This window comes from Lasiodiplodia theobromae (genome assembly GCF_012971845.1).
Source record: "Lasiodiplodia theobromae strain AM2As chromosome Unknown scaffold_1, whole genome shotgun sequence".
In the NCBI taxonomy this organism is placed as follows: Eukaryota; Fungi; Ascomycota; class Dothideomycetes; order Botryosphaeriales; family Botryosphaeriaceae; genus Lasiodiplodia; species Lasiodiplodia theobromae.
The window spans coordinates 169,595-187,315 of NW_023336399.1; the positions used below are offsets into that span (position 1 = coordinate 169,595).

General features: G+C 56.1%; 6 protein-coding genes across 6 annotated transcripts; 4 read left to right on the forward strand and 2 right to left on the reverse strand.

Annotated features, from left to right (window-relative positions):
- Positions 1 to 861: 861 nt before the first annotated feature.
- On the forward strand, positions 862 to 2,017 carry LTHEOB_59 (6-phosphogluconate dehydrogenase family protein; the record flags this gene model as incomplete). The annotated part of the gene is made up of 5 exons (XM_035515095.1): positions 862 to 891; positions 947 to 1,135; positions 1,183 to 1,514; positions 1,564 to 1,701; positions 1,756 to 2,017. The coding sequence occupies 5 exons, from the start codon at positions 862 to 864 to the stop codon at positions 2,015 to 2,017; spliced, it is 951 nt and encodes a 316-aa protein (XP_035372061.1).
- Positions 2,018 to 2,644: 627 nt separating this feature from the next.
- LTHEOB_60 (High-affinity glucose transporter) lies at positions 2,645 to 4,295 on the reverse strand (the record flags this gene model as incomplete). Its single annotated transcript, XM_035515207.1, has 4 exons — positions 2,645 to 3,135; positions 3,191 to 3,577; positions 3,629 to 4,170; positions 4,216 to 4,295. The coding sequence occupies 4 exons, from the start codon at positions 4,293 to 4,295 to the stop codon at positions 2,645 to 2,647; spliced, it is 1,500 nt and encodes a 499-aa protein (XP_035372062.1).
- A 552-nt stretch (positions 4,296 to 4,847) lies between these two features.
- Positions 4,848 to 8,431, forward strand: LTHEOB_61 (Male sterility protein; the record flags this gene model as incomplete). Its single annotated transcript, XM_035515318.1, has 6 exons — positions 4,848 to 5,036; positions 5,083 to 5,861; positions 6,006 to 7,050; positions 7,125 to 7,828; positions 7,880 to 7,919; positions 7,979 to 8,431. The coding sequence occupies 6 exons, from the start codon at positions 4,848 to 4,850 to the stop codon at positions 8,429 to 8,431; spliced, it is 3,210 nt and encodes a 1,069-aa protein (XP_035372063.1).
- Positions 8,432 to 8,482: 51 nt separating this feature from the next.
- LTHEOB_62 (C6 transcription factor) lies at positions 8,483 to 10,471 on the reverse strand (the record flags this gene model as incomplete). The annotated part of the gene is made up of 3 exons (XM_035515429.1): positions 8,483 to 9,898; positions 9,967 to 10,101; positions 10,256 to 10,471. 3 exons carry the CDS (start codon positions 10,469 to 10,471, stop codon positions 8,483 to 8,485), a joined length of 1,767 nt encoding a protein of 588 aa, XP_035372064.1.
- Positions 10,472 to 13,829: 3,358 nt separating this feature from the next.
- LTHEOB_63 (putative histone-lysine N-methyltransferase (Ash1)) lies at positions 13,830 to 14,293 on the forward strand (the record flags this gene model as incomplete). Its single annotated transcript, XM_035515540.1, has 4 exons — positions 13,830 to 13,864; positions 13,923 to 14,035; positions 14,091 to 14,146; positions 14,201 to 14,293. 4 exons carry the CDS (start codon positions 13,830 to 13,832, stop codon positions 14,291 to 14,293), a joined length of 297 nt encoding a protein of 98 aa, XP_035372065.1.
- Positions 14,294 to 15,085: 792 nt separating this feature from the next.
- On the forward strand, positions 15,086 to 15,728 carry LTHEOB_64 (ATP-dependent bile acid permease; the record flags this gene model as incomplete). Its single annotated transcript, XM_035515651.1, has 2 exons — positions 15,086 to 15,158; positions 15,220 to 15,728. The coding sequence occupies 2 exons, from the start codon at positions 15,086 to 15,088 to the stop codon at positions 15,726 to 15,728; spliced, it is 582 nt and encodes a 193-aa protein (XP_035372066.1).
- Between the last annotated feature and the right edge of the window lie 1,993 nt (positions 15,729 to 17,721).

Genomic DNA, 17,721 nt, shown 5'->3' on the forward strand with positions numbered 1-17,721 from the left:
AGATCCATTATACGCTGGACTCTTCTAGGCCTGCTCCTCACATGCGGATTACTTTACTTCGCAGAGCCGCCATGTTTCGCGTTTTCACTTTCTGCGTGTATACAAGGGAATATTTGCCAGTTCGGAGCGTGAAAATTTCTCCAAGGTCAAGACGTGAGACCTTCGTTGTGGTTATCGTGAGTTGTCCATCTTATCAAGATAAGCGGAGACTATTGCACCATACCCGAAAGCTGCACGGTGATGCCTCCACACTGCTGGGAATTCGCAAAGGCCCCGAAAGTGGGGTGCGACTTCTGAACGCAACTCAAGAGATATATTATTACCGCTGAACTATGTGCTGACGCATTGAAACATGACGCCGTTGCAATCAATGCATACAATACATTAATTCCGGCATGCTTTATCCGTTTCCTTTACCCTGAATCTCTGCAGATGATTCCGTGCGAAGGAATTTTAAGAGATCCCTCCACGTATCTTCGTCAAACAACAACCTTTGATTTGATTGGTCAATGCCAAAGACCATGTTCACTCCACCAAGGTGGAGGCGCTGACATTGCCAGCGCACCAGCCTTCCCACCACATCAAGGCGCCCTGTAAATCTGCGGGGAAAACGGAATGACCAAGTGCGGGGACACGAGCTCGGCAGCCAGCCGTCTGCCGAGCAGATGCGGGAATCCCGATCTGGCGCTCGGACGCATGGTGGAGTGTGGTGGAGCGCCACTCAGGGCCTCGGACAAGCCACCCGAGGAGCCGAGCCTCCCAACTACCAGGACAGGACATCCGGTACTGCATTTAAGGAATTTTTTCCAAGGGTGGTTTTTTCGAGTCCCTCATCACATAACATCGGCTGACTGATTCGGTATGGCTATCCAAGAAGCAAGAATCGGCTGGGTAAGCAATTCCGCAACAGCGATGGCAACGGGTGTCGATTGCTGACTTGGGACAGTATGGCCTGGGCTCCATGGGCCTTGGCATGGCCCTGAACCTGGCGCGGCACCTGAAGACGGTCGGGGCTCCGGCGCTCAGGTACTCGAACCGCACGCTCGAAAAGGGAAAGCCGTTGGAGGCAGCGGGCGCATTGCCGGAACAGGACTACGCAAGCGTCGTGAAAGGATCTGATATCATCTTCACCATGGTAGGATTTCAGTTTTCATACCGTTGCGCTTTACTAATACTCCCCAGATCTCGAATGACCAAGTTCTGAAGGACTTGACCTCCATTGCTGCTGAGTCATGTGGCTCGATCAATGGCAAGATCTTTGTGGACACATCGACCGTGCACCCTGATACCGCAGCTTCCGTGTTTGATACCTTGTCGGCGAAGGGTGCCACATTCATCTCTTCACCCGTTTTCGGTGCTAGCCCCATGGCGGCAGCCGGCAAGTTGATCTTCGCCATGGCGGGCCCCTCGGCGGCCCTCGCTGCAGTAAAGCCGTTGGTCCTGAACGTGATGGGCCGGAGCATCATCGAAATGGGCGAGGATGTGCGGAAGTCGAGCCTGCTCAAGATCTCTGGGTAAAATACAGTCCAACCCCATGTACTCCACGCGCTAACACTGTCAAAGAAATATTCTCGTTATCAGCTTCATGGAAGTCATCGCCGAAGCCCAGGTTTTTGCCGAGGTCACGGGAATCGGCTGCACTCAGATGGAAGAGTTCATTGGCAACATGTTTGGGCCCGTTTTGGAAAGCTACTCGCATCGGTATGTGCACACCAGCAATTGCTCTTTGGTGACATGCACTGACATTGAATGAAGAATGACCTCCGGTGCGTGGGCACCGCCACATGGTACGCCGCCTGGCTTTGCTGCATCACTCGCGGCCAAGGATGCTAGACATGCGTTGTCCATTGCCCAGAGCAATGACATGCGCATACCCACGATGGACACGGCACTTGCCCACCTGAAGATGTCACGCGCCTATGCAGGAGAGATGATTGATAGCAGTTCTGTTTACGGCAGCCTCCGCACCCAAGCTGGGCTTCCATTCTGGTCAGAGAACAGCAGAAAGGAGCCATAAGAGATTCCCATTGATTGTTGGTGTTGATAATCACAGTGGGAAATGGAGAGATGAGAAGTTCGCTTTATAGCTCGGGGTAAATCTGCAAATCCCTTAATGCTATATTATTTACTCTCATCCAATCCGTAAACATAGCTTAGTGTTGACTAAAAAAAAGACTTCAACGCTTGTGTAAATTGTTCTTAGCTCTTCTGTAGACAATATGTACATGAATATGCCCCAAAGTTTAATTTCTGTGGTAGCCTTTAGTTTTAAAAGCAAACCGAAAGCGTTGCAGAAGCGAAAAGCCAGCACTTTGATCATTATTGCTATGGAAGAGACACAAACATGGACGAAGAGCCATATACCGCCCAAACGACTTAGAAGGATGAATTCTAATTAATTGTTGCCCCAGTCACGGTAGCCGCCGCTACACCTCATGTAGTACACTGTTGACATATGAGCAACACAGAGACGCAGGATTACATCAAGAATGGAAGCAAGTAGTGACTATATGAGTTACGAAGATGGTTTAATTTCCATTGCATTTTACTCAAACATCTTCGAGGAACGATACGTCACTAACCAATACCCCACACAGTGCCGTGCACCAACCCTTCGACTATCCCCCTACAAAGCGTGCCAACATCAAGCCCTGGTAGCACCATCCTTCCCTCCCGCCACGACCTCAATGTGCGAAACAGAGCCCTTAGCATCCTTACTCTCGACAGCAATCTCGTCCCCAAACGCGGCCGCCACCTGCTCCAGCGTCATCTGGTTCGTCTCCGGCAAGTACAGGAAATACATAGTCGCGGCAAAAAGATTGCACCCAATGAAAACGAAGTAAAACTTCCACGCGATCTGATCAAACGCGATGCTAGCAACATAGCTCAGCCAAATGGCAGTGACAGCCTGGCTGAAGACGGCGAAACCGTTGCCCCGGGCGCGCAGATGCAGCGGGAAGATCTCGGCGACGAGCACCCAGACGACGGTGTTGAAGAAGTACGAGTACAGGAAGGCGAAGAGGAAGATGAAGGCCACGCCGGCGCGGGAGCCGGACAGGTTGTGGTCGTCCGGGTAGAAGCGGCTGAGGGCGGTGAGGATGCTGAGGCATGTAGCGAGGACGATGTGGCCGATGACTGTGGTAGGGTTAGCGATGCTGAAGCTTGCTTGATTCAAGATGGAAGCACTCACCGACCGTCCGCTTCCGCGGCCAGAAGTCGGACAGCGTGAAGAGGCTGAGGATCTGCGCGATGACGGCCATGAAGCCATAGCAGCCGGCGATGAGGAGAACCGTCCGGCCCTCGAAGCCGAGCGCGTTGTACATGACCGTCTGGTATGCCTGGATGATGTTCGAGCCGGACAGCTTCGTCATGTTGACGATCAGGCAGCCGAGCAGCGTGCGGCGGATGTAGCGCCGGGTGAAGAGCTCGCGGTAGCTGCTCTGGCGGCGCATCTCCGACTCGAACGTGATCTGGCTCTGCATTTTGGTGTATTCGGATGTGATCCACTCTTCGCCGCGGTGGGCGTGGAGGTAGCGGAGGACTTTCATGGCGTCTTCGTGTCGCTCGCGCTGGATGACTGGACAGTGTCAGTAGGAGGTGGGGGATGAAGATGATGGACAGGACTTACGCCATCGTGGTGAGTATGGCAGGACGAATGTCAATGCCATGAGGAGCATGGCCGGTGGAGCCTGCATGGCGAGAGGAACACGCCACTGAATGTTTCCGGCACCGAAGCTACCAGCGTAGCCGATCCAGTTGGCCAACAGGGCACCCAAAGTATTCATGAGACCCTTGATGCCAACGAGGAAGGCTCGGTTCTCAGGCGGCGACATCTCGGAGAGGTACACAGGCGCCACAGCGTAGACCATGCCGGTTGAGAAGCCAGAGAAGGCACGACCTACGATCATCATGGCCGGGTTCATGGCTCCGGCTTGTATGGCAGCCCCGATGACGCTCACGGTGGAACCGAAGAGCAGGCTCCAGCGTCGACTCATGCCGTCCATGGTCCATGAAGCGGCTGCGCTACCGAGGCAACTGCCGGCGTAGTATCCAGAGACGATGCCGCCATTGAGGGAGGAATCTACGCCGTCAGGGCCGTACATGTAAGTCTTGAAGCTGGACTGGGCGATGGTTGTGGCGATGATGCCCGTGTCGAGTCCGTATAGGAACCTACAGCGTGTCAACTAGTGAAGTGGTGGAGCTCGGTTGACCTACCCTGCCAGACTGATGGCAAATGCAATTGTTATCGACCGAACTGAATTGCCATGATGTCCTCTGGTTGCTGTGCCCGCCATGTTTGGCAAGTTCCTCGCTGTCTGATGAGAAAAGCGGGAATGATGAGGAGAGAGCAGCAGGTAAATAACGAGGGCATCTTATACATGTGCACCGTCGACCAGGCATTTGGTAACGTGGGGGTAGACTTGTACAACAACCGGGTCACGGGCTACGTCGACATACTGCAGTCAGCATCACAAATACAACAATGAGCTGTATTCTCTCTTCCCCAGATCCAAATTGGTATTGATGTCCATTCGCACCCCGCAAAGAACCAGGTTCTCCGCATTCGGTTCTCCATTTTGCGTGGGGTGCAGTTCTCCACCCCCGCGTTGTTGTTATTTCCGCACCAATGGCGGTTGCATTCCCTGTCGGACTCACAGCCGACCCCGCTTTGTCCCTCCGCAACCCCCACGCTGTCGGAAAAGAACCCGCAAAGCTTAGGGTGACCGGCGAAGCTTGTATAAACGGGTGGAGGTGCGTTCTACTTGGGCTTGAGCAACCACCAAACTGCCAAAGCATCTCTCAAAATGTCTCAGACGGTCACTGCTACAGTTTCTGCCCCTCCAGCCATGGGCCTGTCCACTTTCTCCACCATCGACGAGCTCCTCAAAGCTCAGGCGGCACGTCCAGATGATCCGGTCCTCGTAGCATATCCTGTCACCGACATCGATGATTTCGAGGAACACACCGCAAAAGCCCTCGATCAATACACAGAGGCAGCAGCGGCGAAGTACAAGAGCCTCGGTCTGAAGCCTGTGGTATGTATCACCTCCTCCAACAAGACGCAGATGGTAACTTCAACAGGACCCCACGTCCCCCAGCACTCCAGTCGTAGCCCTCCTGGCCCCATCCAGCTTCGAAGTCATCGTCACCATCCTCGCCGTCAGCCGGCTGGGCTGGGCCCTCCTCTTCCTCTCCCCGCGCCTCGTCCCGGCCGCCCACGCGCGCCTGCTCCAGATGTGCGACTGCACGACAATGATCGTGGCGCCCGTCTACCAACCCACCATCCCGGCCATCTCCTCCTCCCTCTCTTCCTCCGCCCCCTCCACCACCCCCCTGACCACCCTCCCCCTCATCACCCGCCCAGACTACCGCTGCACATCCCCCATCACCACCTTCGCCCCCGTCCCTCCCACCACCGCGGCCCACCAATCCACCAAAACCGCCTGGATCATCCACTCTAGCGGCAGCACCGGCTTCCCCAAACCCATCCCCCTCTCGCACCGCGCGCTCCTCGCGAACTTCTCCAAAGGCCTCGGGCTGCGCGCTTTCTGCGCCAGCCCGCTCTTCCACTCGCACGGGCTGATGGAGCTGTTCCGCTGCTTCTACCGCGGCGCGCCGATGTACATGGCGAACCACGCGCGGCCCGTCACGCGGGCGAATCTGGTGCGGGCGATGAGGGTGGCGAAGCCTGGGTTGGTGACGGCGGTGCCGTTTGTGTTGGGGTTGTTAGCCGAGGGGGAGGACGGGGTGGGGGAGTTGGGGAAGGCGGAGGTGGTGATGTTTGCGGGGAGTGCGTGTCCGGATGAGGTGGGGGAGAGGTTGGTGCGAGCGGGGGTGAGGCTGGTGGCGAATTATGGGAGGTGAGTGCTGCTCTTTCTTCTCCCGTCTACCCTCTCTTATGGTGTTCTTTCCCCCCTCTCCCCCTCCCGTCCGCACTCTCATCATCCCACCGCTCCCCCAAGGGCGGCAGCAACCCTCACTAACCCATCCACCACCCAACACAGCTCCGAAACCGGCGCCATCATGTCCTCCCTCCGCCCCGCCGGCGACACCGCGTGGTCCTACCTCCGCATGCCCCCGCACATAGCACCACACATCCTCATGGACGAAATCTCCCCCGGCATCTTCGAATGCGTGGCCCTCGAATCGCTCCCCTCGCGCGGGCCGACCAACTGCTCCGACCCGCCCAACTCCTACCGCACCCGCGACCTCTTCACGCGCCACCCGACCAACCCCTCCTGGTGGAAGTACCTGACGCGCCTCGACGACCGCCTGACGCTGGTCAACGGCGAGAAGGTGCTGCCGCTGCCGATCGAGGGACGCGTGCGACAGAGTCCGCTGGTGGCCGAGGCGGTGGTGTTTGGGGCGGGCAGGAGTGTGCCGGGGATGCTGGTTTTTCGGGATGAGGAGGACGGGACGGCGAGGGAGTTGGGAGAGGCGGAGTTCGTGGAGCACATTTGGGGGGATGTCGAGGAGGCGAATAAGGGGGCGGAGTCGTTTTCGCGGATTCCGAGGGAACTGGTTGTCGTGATGCCGCGGGGCACGAGTTGGCCGAGGACGGATAAGGGGACGGCGGTGAGGCAGCAGGTGTACGAGGTGTTTAAAGATGTTATTGATGAGGCGTATGCGAGGTTTGAGCATGGGGAGGACGACGCGGGTGATGGTGAGCCGCTGCTGGCGCTGGATGTTCCGGAGCTGGAGCAGTGGCTGTTGGAGCGGTTCCAGCTCGATCTCGGCGTGAAGCTGGAGAGCGTGGACGCAGACGTCTTCGCGGCCGGCGTGGACAGCCTGCAGACGACGCGCATCTGGAGCCTGATCCGGAAGAAGCTCGACCTGGGCGGCAAGCAGGACGCGCTGAGCCAGAACGTCGTGTACGAAAAGGGCACGCTGCGGGCGCTGGCGAAGCACCTGTACGGCCTACGAACGGGCGAAGACGTCGGCCAGAGCGACGAGGAAGAGCTGCTGGCCATGCAGGAGCTCGTCGACGAGTTCTCGACCTTCCGCCCACACGTCCCCGGCACCGTACCAGCGCCCGCCGGCGAAGTCGTCGTAAGTCCCACCACACCCCCCTTACCCCCCAACAACCGCCCCCCGCGCACAGCTAACACCCACACTCTCTCCAGCTCCTCACCGGCGCAACCGGCGGCCTAGGCGCACACCTCCTCACCACCCTCCTCTCGCGCCCCGACGTCCACCACATCTACGCCCTCGCCCGCGCCCCCGACTCCACCACCGCGCAATCCCGCATCCTCGCCTCCCTCGCCTCGCGCGGCCTCGAGCCCTCCTCTTCCTCCTCCTCCTCCTCCTCCTCCTCCTCCTCCTCCGCCCTGACGAAGCTCACAGCCGTCCCCTCCTCCGACCTCAGCCTCCCCGGCCTCGGCCTCCCCGCAGACGTCCTCGAGAACCTCAAGGACACCCTCACGTGCGTCATCCACGCCGCCTGGCCGGTCAACTTCACGCTGCCCGTGCGCGCGTTCCGGCCGCACGTCGCGGGGCTGCACGCGCTGCTGCAGCTGTGTCTGGACGTGCGGACGGCGCGCGGGGGGCCGGCGGCGCTGTATTTTGCTAGTAGTGTCTCGGCGGTGGGGGGGATGGCGAGCCTTCCCAACGCCACCACCACGGCCACCACGCACGCGGGTGATTCCGGAAATGGAACGGCCGCAGTCGTCACGGTGCCCGAAGCCGTCCCGCAGCCGCTCGCCGCGGCGCAGAAGATGGGGTACGGCCGCAGCAAGCTGGTTGCGGAGAAGGTCGTGGAGGCCGCCACGGGGGAGGGCGTGGGGTTGAGGGCGAGGGTGCTGCGGATCGGGCAGCTGGTGGGCGATTTGTATGGCGTCGGGGACTGGAATACCACCGAGGCGATTCCGTTGCTTGTAAGGGGCGTGTGGAGTACTGGTGTGCTGCCGGCGTTGGATGAGGTGAGTTGTTTCCTGTTTGGTGTGTGGGTGGGTTGTGCGGTGTGCTGACTGAAATGCAGAGCCCGTCGTGGCTGCCGATCGATGTGGCGGCGGCGGCGATTTTGGATATCGCGTTGCCGGAGGAGCAGAAGAGCGGGCGGGTTGAGGGACAGGGTGAGGGTGGGGTGGTGTATCATATCCTCAACCCGCAGCATTTTCACTGGACGCGGGACTTTGTTCCTGCGTTGCGGAGAACGGGGCTTCTGCCGGAGTTTGACGTGGTCCCGCCGGAGGAATGGCTGGCGAACTTGCGGGACAGTGATCCGGATGTGGAGAAGAATCCCAGCAGGAAGCTTCTGGAGTTCTGGGAGGGGAAGTACGGGCAGCGAGCGGGAGGGAAGAAGATGCTGAGGCACGAGACTAAGAACACGCTCGCACAGGCGCCAAGGCTGGGGGAAGTGCCGCTGGCGGATGTCTTGAAGAATGGCGATTGGTTGGAGAGAGTTGTGCGGAGGTGGATCAATTCGTGGTAGATGACTTGAACTCCTGCGGCGTAGGACTTTAGCGTATGGTACGGTCGAACTCTAAATTATTGCAGCCATGATCTCCTCAAAAACCGTCGCCAGTGCCGGACCAACAGGCCATGCCGACCTTCTCTTGCACAACTCAACCGTCAGCAAGAGGAGAGAGCGCTCGTGATATCCCCAGTCCTTCTCTTGTGATTCCTGGTCCGTGCCAGTATCAGGCTCATAATCCGGTACCAGCAGCCGTATGTACCTTTCAACAGCTTCCGTCACAGCCCGCAACGTCACGCCAGCCGGATCGAAGGCCATGCTGCCGTCGCTGCTCCTCTGACGCACGTGCTCAACGACATGCCTCACCGTCTTCCAGATCGTAATAAGCAGCCTGATCATCACCACAGTCACCCACGGCCCCTCGTCACAAACCTCTTCCGGCCCCTGCCCCACCACAACCTGCTCCAACGCTGGCATCAGCTCAGCCAGCAGACTCAGGCTCCCCGCAACATTCACCTCCGACGACGACGACGAAGCCACCACACCGCCCATAGCGTCCTTCTGCTGCTGCATAGTCGACCGCCTGCTCGCAAAGTAGCTGCCGAGTGTCAAATGCGCGCTCGTCGCCAACCCCGCCGCAACGCCATTATCAACAATCCCCCCAATCAACAGGTCATCCGGCGCGCAGAGCCCGGCCTTGGCCGACGCCAGCACCAGGTCGACCGCGCGCCAGATCTGGCTGCCTGTTGCTCCTCCTCCTGTTGCTCCTGTTGCTCCCCCATCCCCCCCTCCTCCTGCCCCCGCGCCACCAACTCCAACCCCCTTCGCCCTCGCCCTCGCCTCCCCCACCGCCCTCAACCCCGCAACAACATGCTTGTTCTGCGCCTGCGTCAGGATGTGGAAAAGCGACGGATCGCTCAAGCTCGGCGGCATCATGTAGTAGCACCGCGTGAAGTCCCTCACCAACGCCTCGACATTCGCCGCCACGCACAGCGCCGCAAACGGCGACGCGCTCAGCGCGGCAACCAGGTGCGGGCACGGCGAGCCCGACAAGAGCGACTGCGTAGCCAGCGCGAGCGTGCGCGTCGCCCCCGTCGAACTCAGGAAGGCGTATCTCGTCGTCGTCGTCGTGATCGACACCGCCGCGCCGCTAGCATCGGGCGCGGAGCCGTACAGCGCCGCGAGCCACGCGCCCGCGTCGTTGGCTTCCCACAAGGCTGCGGCATGCGGCAGTTCCCAGCCGAGCTCGATGGGGGAGAGGAGGGGCCGCGTGTTGCAGGCCGCGGCGAAGCCCTGCGTGTCGAGGTAGACGAGGGCGTAGAGGGAGAGCTTGAGCGATTCGGAGCGCGTGTAGGCGGTCCATTTGGAGTGGAGGAGGGCGGGCGCGCTGGTGGAGAGGGCGGGCGAGAGGTCGGTGGACCAGCTGGGGTCTTCGGAGGGCGCGGCGGTGAGGGTTTGGTGGAAGAGTTCGAGGTCGCGGAGGGACTGTGGGACGGAGGTTAGGGTGGTGGTTGGGGGAGGAGAAAGGGGGGTGGGGGGTGGAAGGGGCGTACGTCGATGATGGTGCGGAAGAGGGAGCGCGCTTTTTGGAATTTGGACCCGCTGTCGCGGTAGATGCCGTAGAGGATGAGGAGCACGAAGGCTTGGGTTACGCTGCTTTCGCGCACTTCTTTGGGGTCTTTGGATACCTGTCGGCGTTTGGTATCGGCGTTAGAATTCAAGCTCTATGAGGGTGGCTGAAGCCAGCATGCGGCCGCGAATGTGAATTTTGGACCTGTATGAGTGTTTCTGGATGTCGACTTCCACTCCTAGTTGCGCCAGTGCTAAAAGGGCAGAACGTACCAGAGACTTCAAGTCTTTTCTACTTCGTTCCCAATTCTCATCGGCCTCTTTGAGGATTGGCTGGCGCTCCGGTAAAGGTAGGTTGGAGGCCGTGTAGAGACTCCCAATGGCAACAACGACTCTCAGTAGGCTGACTGGAACTGCACTTAAGGAGAAGGTTGGCCTGTGCAGAATTGGAAACGAACGATGAAAGTGGACAAAGTATGAATTGACCATTTGTGTGACGACCTCTTCCGACATCCTATAAAAGATTTAGTAAAATGAATTGGCAGCTCGCGCAAAGTGCCATACCCGAGTGATGCTGCATTTTCACTGTTTCCGTCTTCAGATGCATCAGGCACGGGCGAGCTGGGTGCAGGGATAGTGCGAGTGACATTGCGTGTTGATACAGGTTCAGGACTCAGTCGCCTGGAGCGAGAGTACGATACATGGCCGTTGCACCGCTCAGCGTGGCGCTTGCAAACGTCTCTGGAAGTTTGTGAGAAAGCGTTCCGCAGGTGCGGGCGGGGGTGCTACCTGCGATGGAACCTTGTATGGCACTTTGTGCACTCAAACTTGTGACGTGATCCGCCTCCATGCCCTGGAATAACTTAGTATCCTGCTAAATCCCGCTTTATTGGTTGAGCATACTTGAGGTTCTGTGCCGTTGTAGATTTTCCTGTGAGTCATCCTATAAGCAGCGGGTTCATCTCGTGGAACTGCTGTCTTACACTTCGCGTAAACTCCTGCGAGCATACACCGCATCTGAATGGCCGCGGAGCGCTCATTGTCACGTATATTTGATGCAGTCTGATGGTTGTGGATATTTATCGAGTGGCAGGGAAATTGAGCGGGGTAGATAAGATACCGGTCCAGATCGCGAGATTCCGATGCTGCCGTCGATCGATGGGTATTTGCGGCGTGCGGGGATTCTTATTGGCTGACGTTGCACCTCGTTCCATATCCTTCGACACAAGTGTTACGACTTGTGCAGTATATCAGAAAAACTACACACTAGAGCCCCAAGATACATATGTTCACGCTAACCGTCCTGTGCTCGGAATGATGTGCAGCAGACGAGGCGCACATGGCCGTTGAAATGAAGCGCGACATTGAGTAAGCGAGGGCTGAGCCTTGGATCGAGGAATGTGCTTGAATCGAGACATCACATGCATGGCAGGCTCACGAGAGACCTGAATGAAACAGTTTTGCAGCGGACCTGGCATTCCGCGGCGGAAAGTCCTGTTCCGAGTGGTCAAGTGCCCAGACTCGTCTTCTTAATCTCACTTATTCCGCTGAAACTGATCGCTAACCAAAATCCGCGCTCAGCTATGGCTATCTCGCACATCTTTTTTTCCTACATTGGAGTCTCATTTTGATTACGAGCTTACCTTTCTCGTCTGGTGTCTACACTATGGAAGAGTTTTGTGAAGGATTTACGGTCCTAAGCCAGCCTTCTGCCCCGAATGTTCCGATTGCTGAGTATGTCTCTGTCGGTTTCTTTACATACCTGACTTTTTCAAGTATTGTTTTTGTCCACGGAATCGGTGGAGACCCCCAGAAGACATGGTCATCCACAGCTGAGCCACGGCCTGAGCTGCGAGTATAGGCGCTACCGACTAATAGCTAGGTACGCTCCGTCTTGGAGTAGGTCTAAAACTTGTAAGAGTATTGCTCCGGGGTGAGGGGGCTGCGGTTCTGCCTTAGCTGGATGGCGTTAAAGGGCACCGGGTTCTTTATGCAGATGTGGGCGCTAGCCAGCGGCAGGGCGGCGAGGACGGTAGCGCCTACAGCAGAGAGAATAGGAGCCATACTCAAAAGTTTTCAGTGAAAGAGTATGTGGGCGAGTAATGGCTGGCTGGACTAGCATTATGGCGCAGCCTGAGGAGGTCGGATTTCAGTCAGGCCCGCCCGCTACCTCACCATGCCAATCGCCAAGGTGAATGAGCACAACGCGTTCACTGAGCGCATAGACTGTACTTAAGGAAACCCTCGACAGGTTTTCGTCTTTAGTGTTTAGATCTTTAGAAGCAAAGGCTCGCCGTTACACTTGGCAACTTGCAGACTCTAGCAAGTCACTTGCATTCGATGCCGTTAAGTATTCATCATTCCCCAGCGCTCTTGCACCAATCATATGAGTCAAACAGCCTGCGTGTCGTTAGGGAAAGAAAAGTAAGATTCAACAATTTGCAACAACGGGAAGCACTAGACGGTAGAATAAATTACTCTCCTCAGCGGTTTTTTTTCGATACCCGTTACATGCCCCTCTTGATCTTGGCCATGATATCTGGCTCTCCCCTCCTCAAACATACGCGTCGCATCTCCGTTACTCATTGACTTAGTGTAACGCTGGTGCAAGGCAAAATCAACATTGTGATTGCCGCAAGGTAACCATGCAGACCAGGAGCTTGCCCGAACGACCAGAAGATCCTCATAGAGACCGGCGCGGTCTTCCAAAATCCAGCCCAGGAGATAGCCAGGAAGCATCTGGCCCCGGAACCAGACAGCATGAACACCAACCCCTTCAGACCGAAAGGAGTGAAGTAGCATGCGCTGGTAACAGTGCAGCGTCGTACTTTTGCTCGTCGACAAATGCTTATTCGCTGGCCAGAGCCAAGGTGTGGCCAATATTAGAGGACTGTGCGTGTCTATTACGTGGTTGGCCAACGGGGCTCGGGTGGTGCTAGACGATCCGAGTCCCGCTTACCTTGCCGTGTTCCTTCTTCTCTGCCATAGTTCTCATCCCTAGGCCGCAGCACCCTCTGTAATCCCCACGGTGCCGCTTCTCGGGAATTCGAGCCGAGGTGCAGTAAATTGTGTAAGCTCTCGATATCCACATTACACTACTTTGGAAAAAGCCCACAAGTCTAATAAACAGTCCGAAAGACCGCAGATACCGACTCGGATACGCCCGGAAGAGCAGAGCAGCTCTCTTGTGACTCGTTACACAGTATCACGGGTTTTCTAGCGACGCACGGACGGAGGGTTGGTTATTGCTCTTCTCATTGCTACTCCACGGCTATTTCCGGCTCGCGGCGGTATATCGCGGATTTTCTTAATTCGTATTTAGGGGCATTCTTGGCAGCCACGAGTGCCTACTTACGCTCGAGCTCATAGGTTACCAAAGCTCAGTGGCACTACAAGATTTAGGTAGAGTATACTAGTTAGAATTCTAATTTATATAGTAGTATACATCTCTATAGACTAAAAGATCACTATTTCTCGACAATTTCGAGGCTGCCGAAGAACATATTCGATAAACTGATTGGGTCTTGAGAGTGCTAGATCCAGATCACCTTCACGTAGTATGCACGGTGAAACAAATATCAGGCCAGCTAACCGGAGCCAGCCGGAGTCTTGGAGTGGACCCTTATGAGTCGTACCTAGAACGTACCAAGACACATCGCCAGCCAACTTAGAACGCGAGGAGCACAGAGACTAAACAAAAGTGGGACTCAGCAATTGAATGCTAGGATATAAAACATCCTCTTTCTGCTGTCTATGAGCTAGTATCATCAACTCAGCTTTCAACCCCGATCAGACAAACCCTCACTTGACCTACTGCATTCTACTTTATTGTCTTATTTTCGACACAATGAAGATTGCCTTCGTCCTCGCTACTCTTGCTTCGTAAGGTCCAACTCTAACCCGAATAACAAGTCTATCAAAGCTGATGTTGCCAAAACAGCGCCGCTCTGGCCGATAGCTGGAGGTACTGCGCTTGTCAGCAGGCGACTGATAGCTCCACTCTCGTCGATGGCGCTACTACGACCTGCTGCACTGCTGGCTCCATTAAAGCTAGTAAGTCCTCACCGTAGATAAAACTTAATAGCAGTCAGAAGTTAACGCGCATAAGTCAATGGGATTTCCGAGGGTTCTATCACCTCCGAGCTGCGGTTCCCTGGCAACTACGTAAGATAAATTCATTATGTGCACGAGGACTAAATGGTTGCTAACATGTCGCAGTGCTATGCCCCTGACAAGCAGGATGGTGACCAGTTCTACTCGTGCTGCAAGTCGAACGGTGCTGGCGACTCTGCCTGCATCAACCGCTACTAAGTGCAGCTGTCACGGATGGATGATTACGGGGAACGCACTTCATGCTCTCAAGTACTCCTTGAGTCGTAGCGAAGTACAACACGCTTAACACGTGCTTGAGTTCCACGTAGGTCTTTCAGCATCCATATGCGCTTTCTTTCATACTCCAGGCTCGTTGTATCTAGGGCTGCGCCATGCCTCAAACGTGCAAGGTTTTCTGCCTAGCCAAGACAAATAATCAGATTCAATATGGAGTATGAACAACAACTTTCGATTTCCCAAACGTGCAAAAGTCAGACTGAGCACTGCGCGTGCGAAGGCCTTGTTACCAATACAGTACCTACGTGATGCTGGCAGTGTCCCTTGCAGAACACCATGGTTCCCCGTCGTCCACCAGACAAACAGCAAGGCTGCCGCTGGCGTTGCGGCATCTTCACACCCAGGGAAAGCCTACTGCCTCGGCATTTACGCGGGTCTGTTGGCCTTCATGGCACTGACGGCTCTGTACATTAACGTCGTGTTCGCTTGGTCAATTTCAGCATCGCGCAAGATCCACCTCGGCCTGTTCGAGGCCGTGGTGCACGCCAAGATCCGCTTCCTTGACGCCATATGCCGTTTGGGCAGATGACGAACCGTTTCTCGAGGGAAATAGGGTCACTCGTCCAGGAGCTCGCGGCCACGGCAGTGGGCGTGTGGCGCACTGCACGGCATCGCTTACGGTGATTCTGGTGCTCGCCAGCGTGATAGTGCCGCGATTCTTGGCGGCCGGGCTCGCCATTACCGCGGGCCTCACTGGTGCTGGGAAGGGTATACATGGGCTCGGCAATGGACCTCAAACGGATCGAGTTGAACCCGGCGAGGCCCGCTGTACCAGCACCTGGGCGAGGTACTGTCCGGGGTCAGCACGATCCGGGCATATGGCGCCGAGGCGCGCTTCCTGCACGCAGGCCAGCGCCTGGTGGACATGTACAACACGCCTTTCTTCCACCTTGGGGCCGTCGGTCGATGGCTGGGCGTACGGATAGATGTGCTCGGTTCGGGAGTGTCCCTCGCCTGCAGCACCTTCGTCGTGTGCCGGACAGGCGCGGGCAGGATGGACGCAGGCGCCGCTGGGCTGGCCATGAGCTACGCAGCCACTTTCACAGGCAACTTGCTATGGCTCATCCGGTTGCACACGGCCAACGAGCAGGACATGAACTTGATGGAGCGGGTGGGCGAGTATCTGGATGTGCCGCAGGAGGGCCCTACAGCAGTGCCGGCGAAAGGGTGGGCCGGCGGCCAGGGTGGTAGTGCAATCGAATTCGTCGACTACAGCGCGCACTACGGCAAGGAGCGTGAGACCGTACTGCGGAATCTGCGGCTGAGCATCGGAGCGCGAGAGAAAATCGGCGTGGTTGGGCGCACAGGGCCAGGCAAGACGTCGCTCGCGCTCGCACTCGTGCGGGCGCTACCGTAATAAATAGGCATGATATATTCCGATACATCCAACACCAGACGGAAGATATTAGCGCAGTCCATGAGCCTCGAACATTTTTCTTTGGGTTATTCTTGCCATAGGAATTCTTGACAGAAGAGGCCACGGGCAATCAGTCAAAGCCCGGAGAAGGCTGCTGGCAAAATTGCCCCCAGAGCTTAGCATGCTGTTCCAAGATCTCTTCGCCGACCTCGAGGATGATGAGCGTCCCCAAGTTCTTCTCCTGTTTCAATGGATCCTATTTGCAGCAAGACGATTGACCCTTCCTCAAATAACCTGCGCAATATGCTTCGGCTCAGAAAGCCCTCCGGAATCCCTGGCCCAACTAAAGGAATCCGAGCATTACGTGGATGAGGACAAACGTGGCGAGCGCGTTACAGCTCTTTCCCGTGGTCTGGTTGAGATTACGAAAGCGGCTGCATATGACCCTGACCCGGAAACGCGTTGTACTCCAAGGGTACAGCTACTTCATGAGTCTGTGCGCCACTTTTTTCTCCATCAAAATGGGTTTTCATCCCTATTCACATCAAATGTGCCCATCACAGAAGCGATTGGGAAAGCACATTCAGCCATTGCCAGATCGTGCGCCAATTCTCTTCTGGTTCTAGAAGTTTCGGTTGCGATGTCCCGGCCCAGACGTGACGTCTCACTTGGTCGCATAAAACCGACAACATCAATACACACTTTGGAAGCCTACGCCTTCAGTGAAGTTGTGCTTCATGTCGATGCAGCCGAGGAAAGCAATATACCCCAGACGGACACCTTGCGCCAGCTTCGTGACCAACTTAACAGCGTCGCCACAGAATTCAGGACAGGCCTTTTGTATCAAGCCTGCCGCAGAGGATTTCTCTCATGTGCCTCAAGGTTGATGGAACTCGGCGCCGACGTTAATGCTACTGATGGGCGGGGGGTTATATCGTTAAAATACGCTTGTATAGATGAGCGTGCCAAAAACGCATCTATCGTCCTTCTTCTTCTACGACACGGGGCTGTTCCGAATGATGGAGGGAGAGAGGGAGAGCCCCCCTTATTATCGACCAGTCAGGATGATGCTAAGTTCCAAGCGTCAGAAGCTCTTCTTGATCAAGGTGCCGATCCTAATGCTGAAAACGGCTTGCAAAGAACTGCACTCTGGAAGGCTGATCGGTTGTCTGCTGAACGTCTGATCAGGGCTGGCGCTTTGGCCAATTGGAAAGACCAACGGGGTTGTACTGTGCTACACGAGGTGACTTCAGTCGAAAGGCTTAACTTACTTTTGAGCCTTGGAGCCGATGCATCTGCAACAGATTCACGGGGGGCGACGCCAATGCATTATTTCTACGACTCATACGAAAGCTTTGAGAGAATGGAGATTCTGAAGCAATACGGCGCCAATCCCAACTCGCGAGACATCCATGGAGACACCCCTCTTCATGTCTGTGTCTTGTGCTGTTCACCTCTCGCATCTTTGGCACTTATCAGAACAGGTGCATCAGTCAATGTACGAGACCGGTCTGGTAAATCAGTCTTCAGCGCAGCGTTCTCAGCACGTCAAGATTATCGGCATGGATTGGGAATGCTCACCCTATTCTGCATCATTATTGCAGCAGGAGCAGACTTATCCTTCAAAGATGGCGATGGGAAATCACCAGTAGACAGGTGGGAAGAATTGAAGATCGAGCTGCAAACGCCAGACTTCCTGGGAAATCAGCTTTTGTCAGAAGACGTTGATGTAGTGACGCGCGCGCTCGAAAGAGGACGTTCCCCTGAGCTACTGGATTCAATCATCAGCTTGCCCAAAGAAGAACTAGACAATGAACTGTATTACCATGACGATGAATTTGAGATAAGGTTGTGGAGCATTGTTTGTTCATTTTACGCTCCTCTCAACGAATGATTCATAGAGGGGCCTTACTTACTTCCTTTTATTTGTTCTCCTGTTGCTATGTGTATTGTAGCAACTTCACGGCCTCCCGGGTTGCAGCCCTCTCAGGCC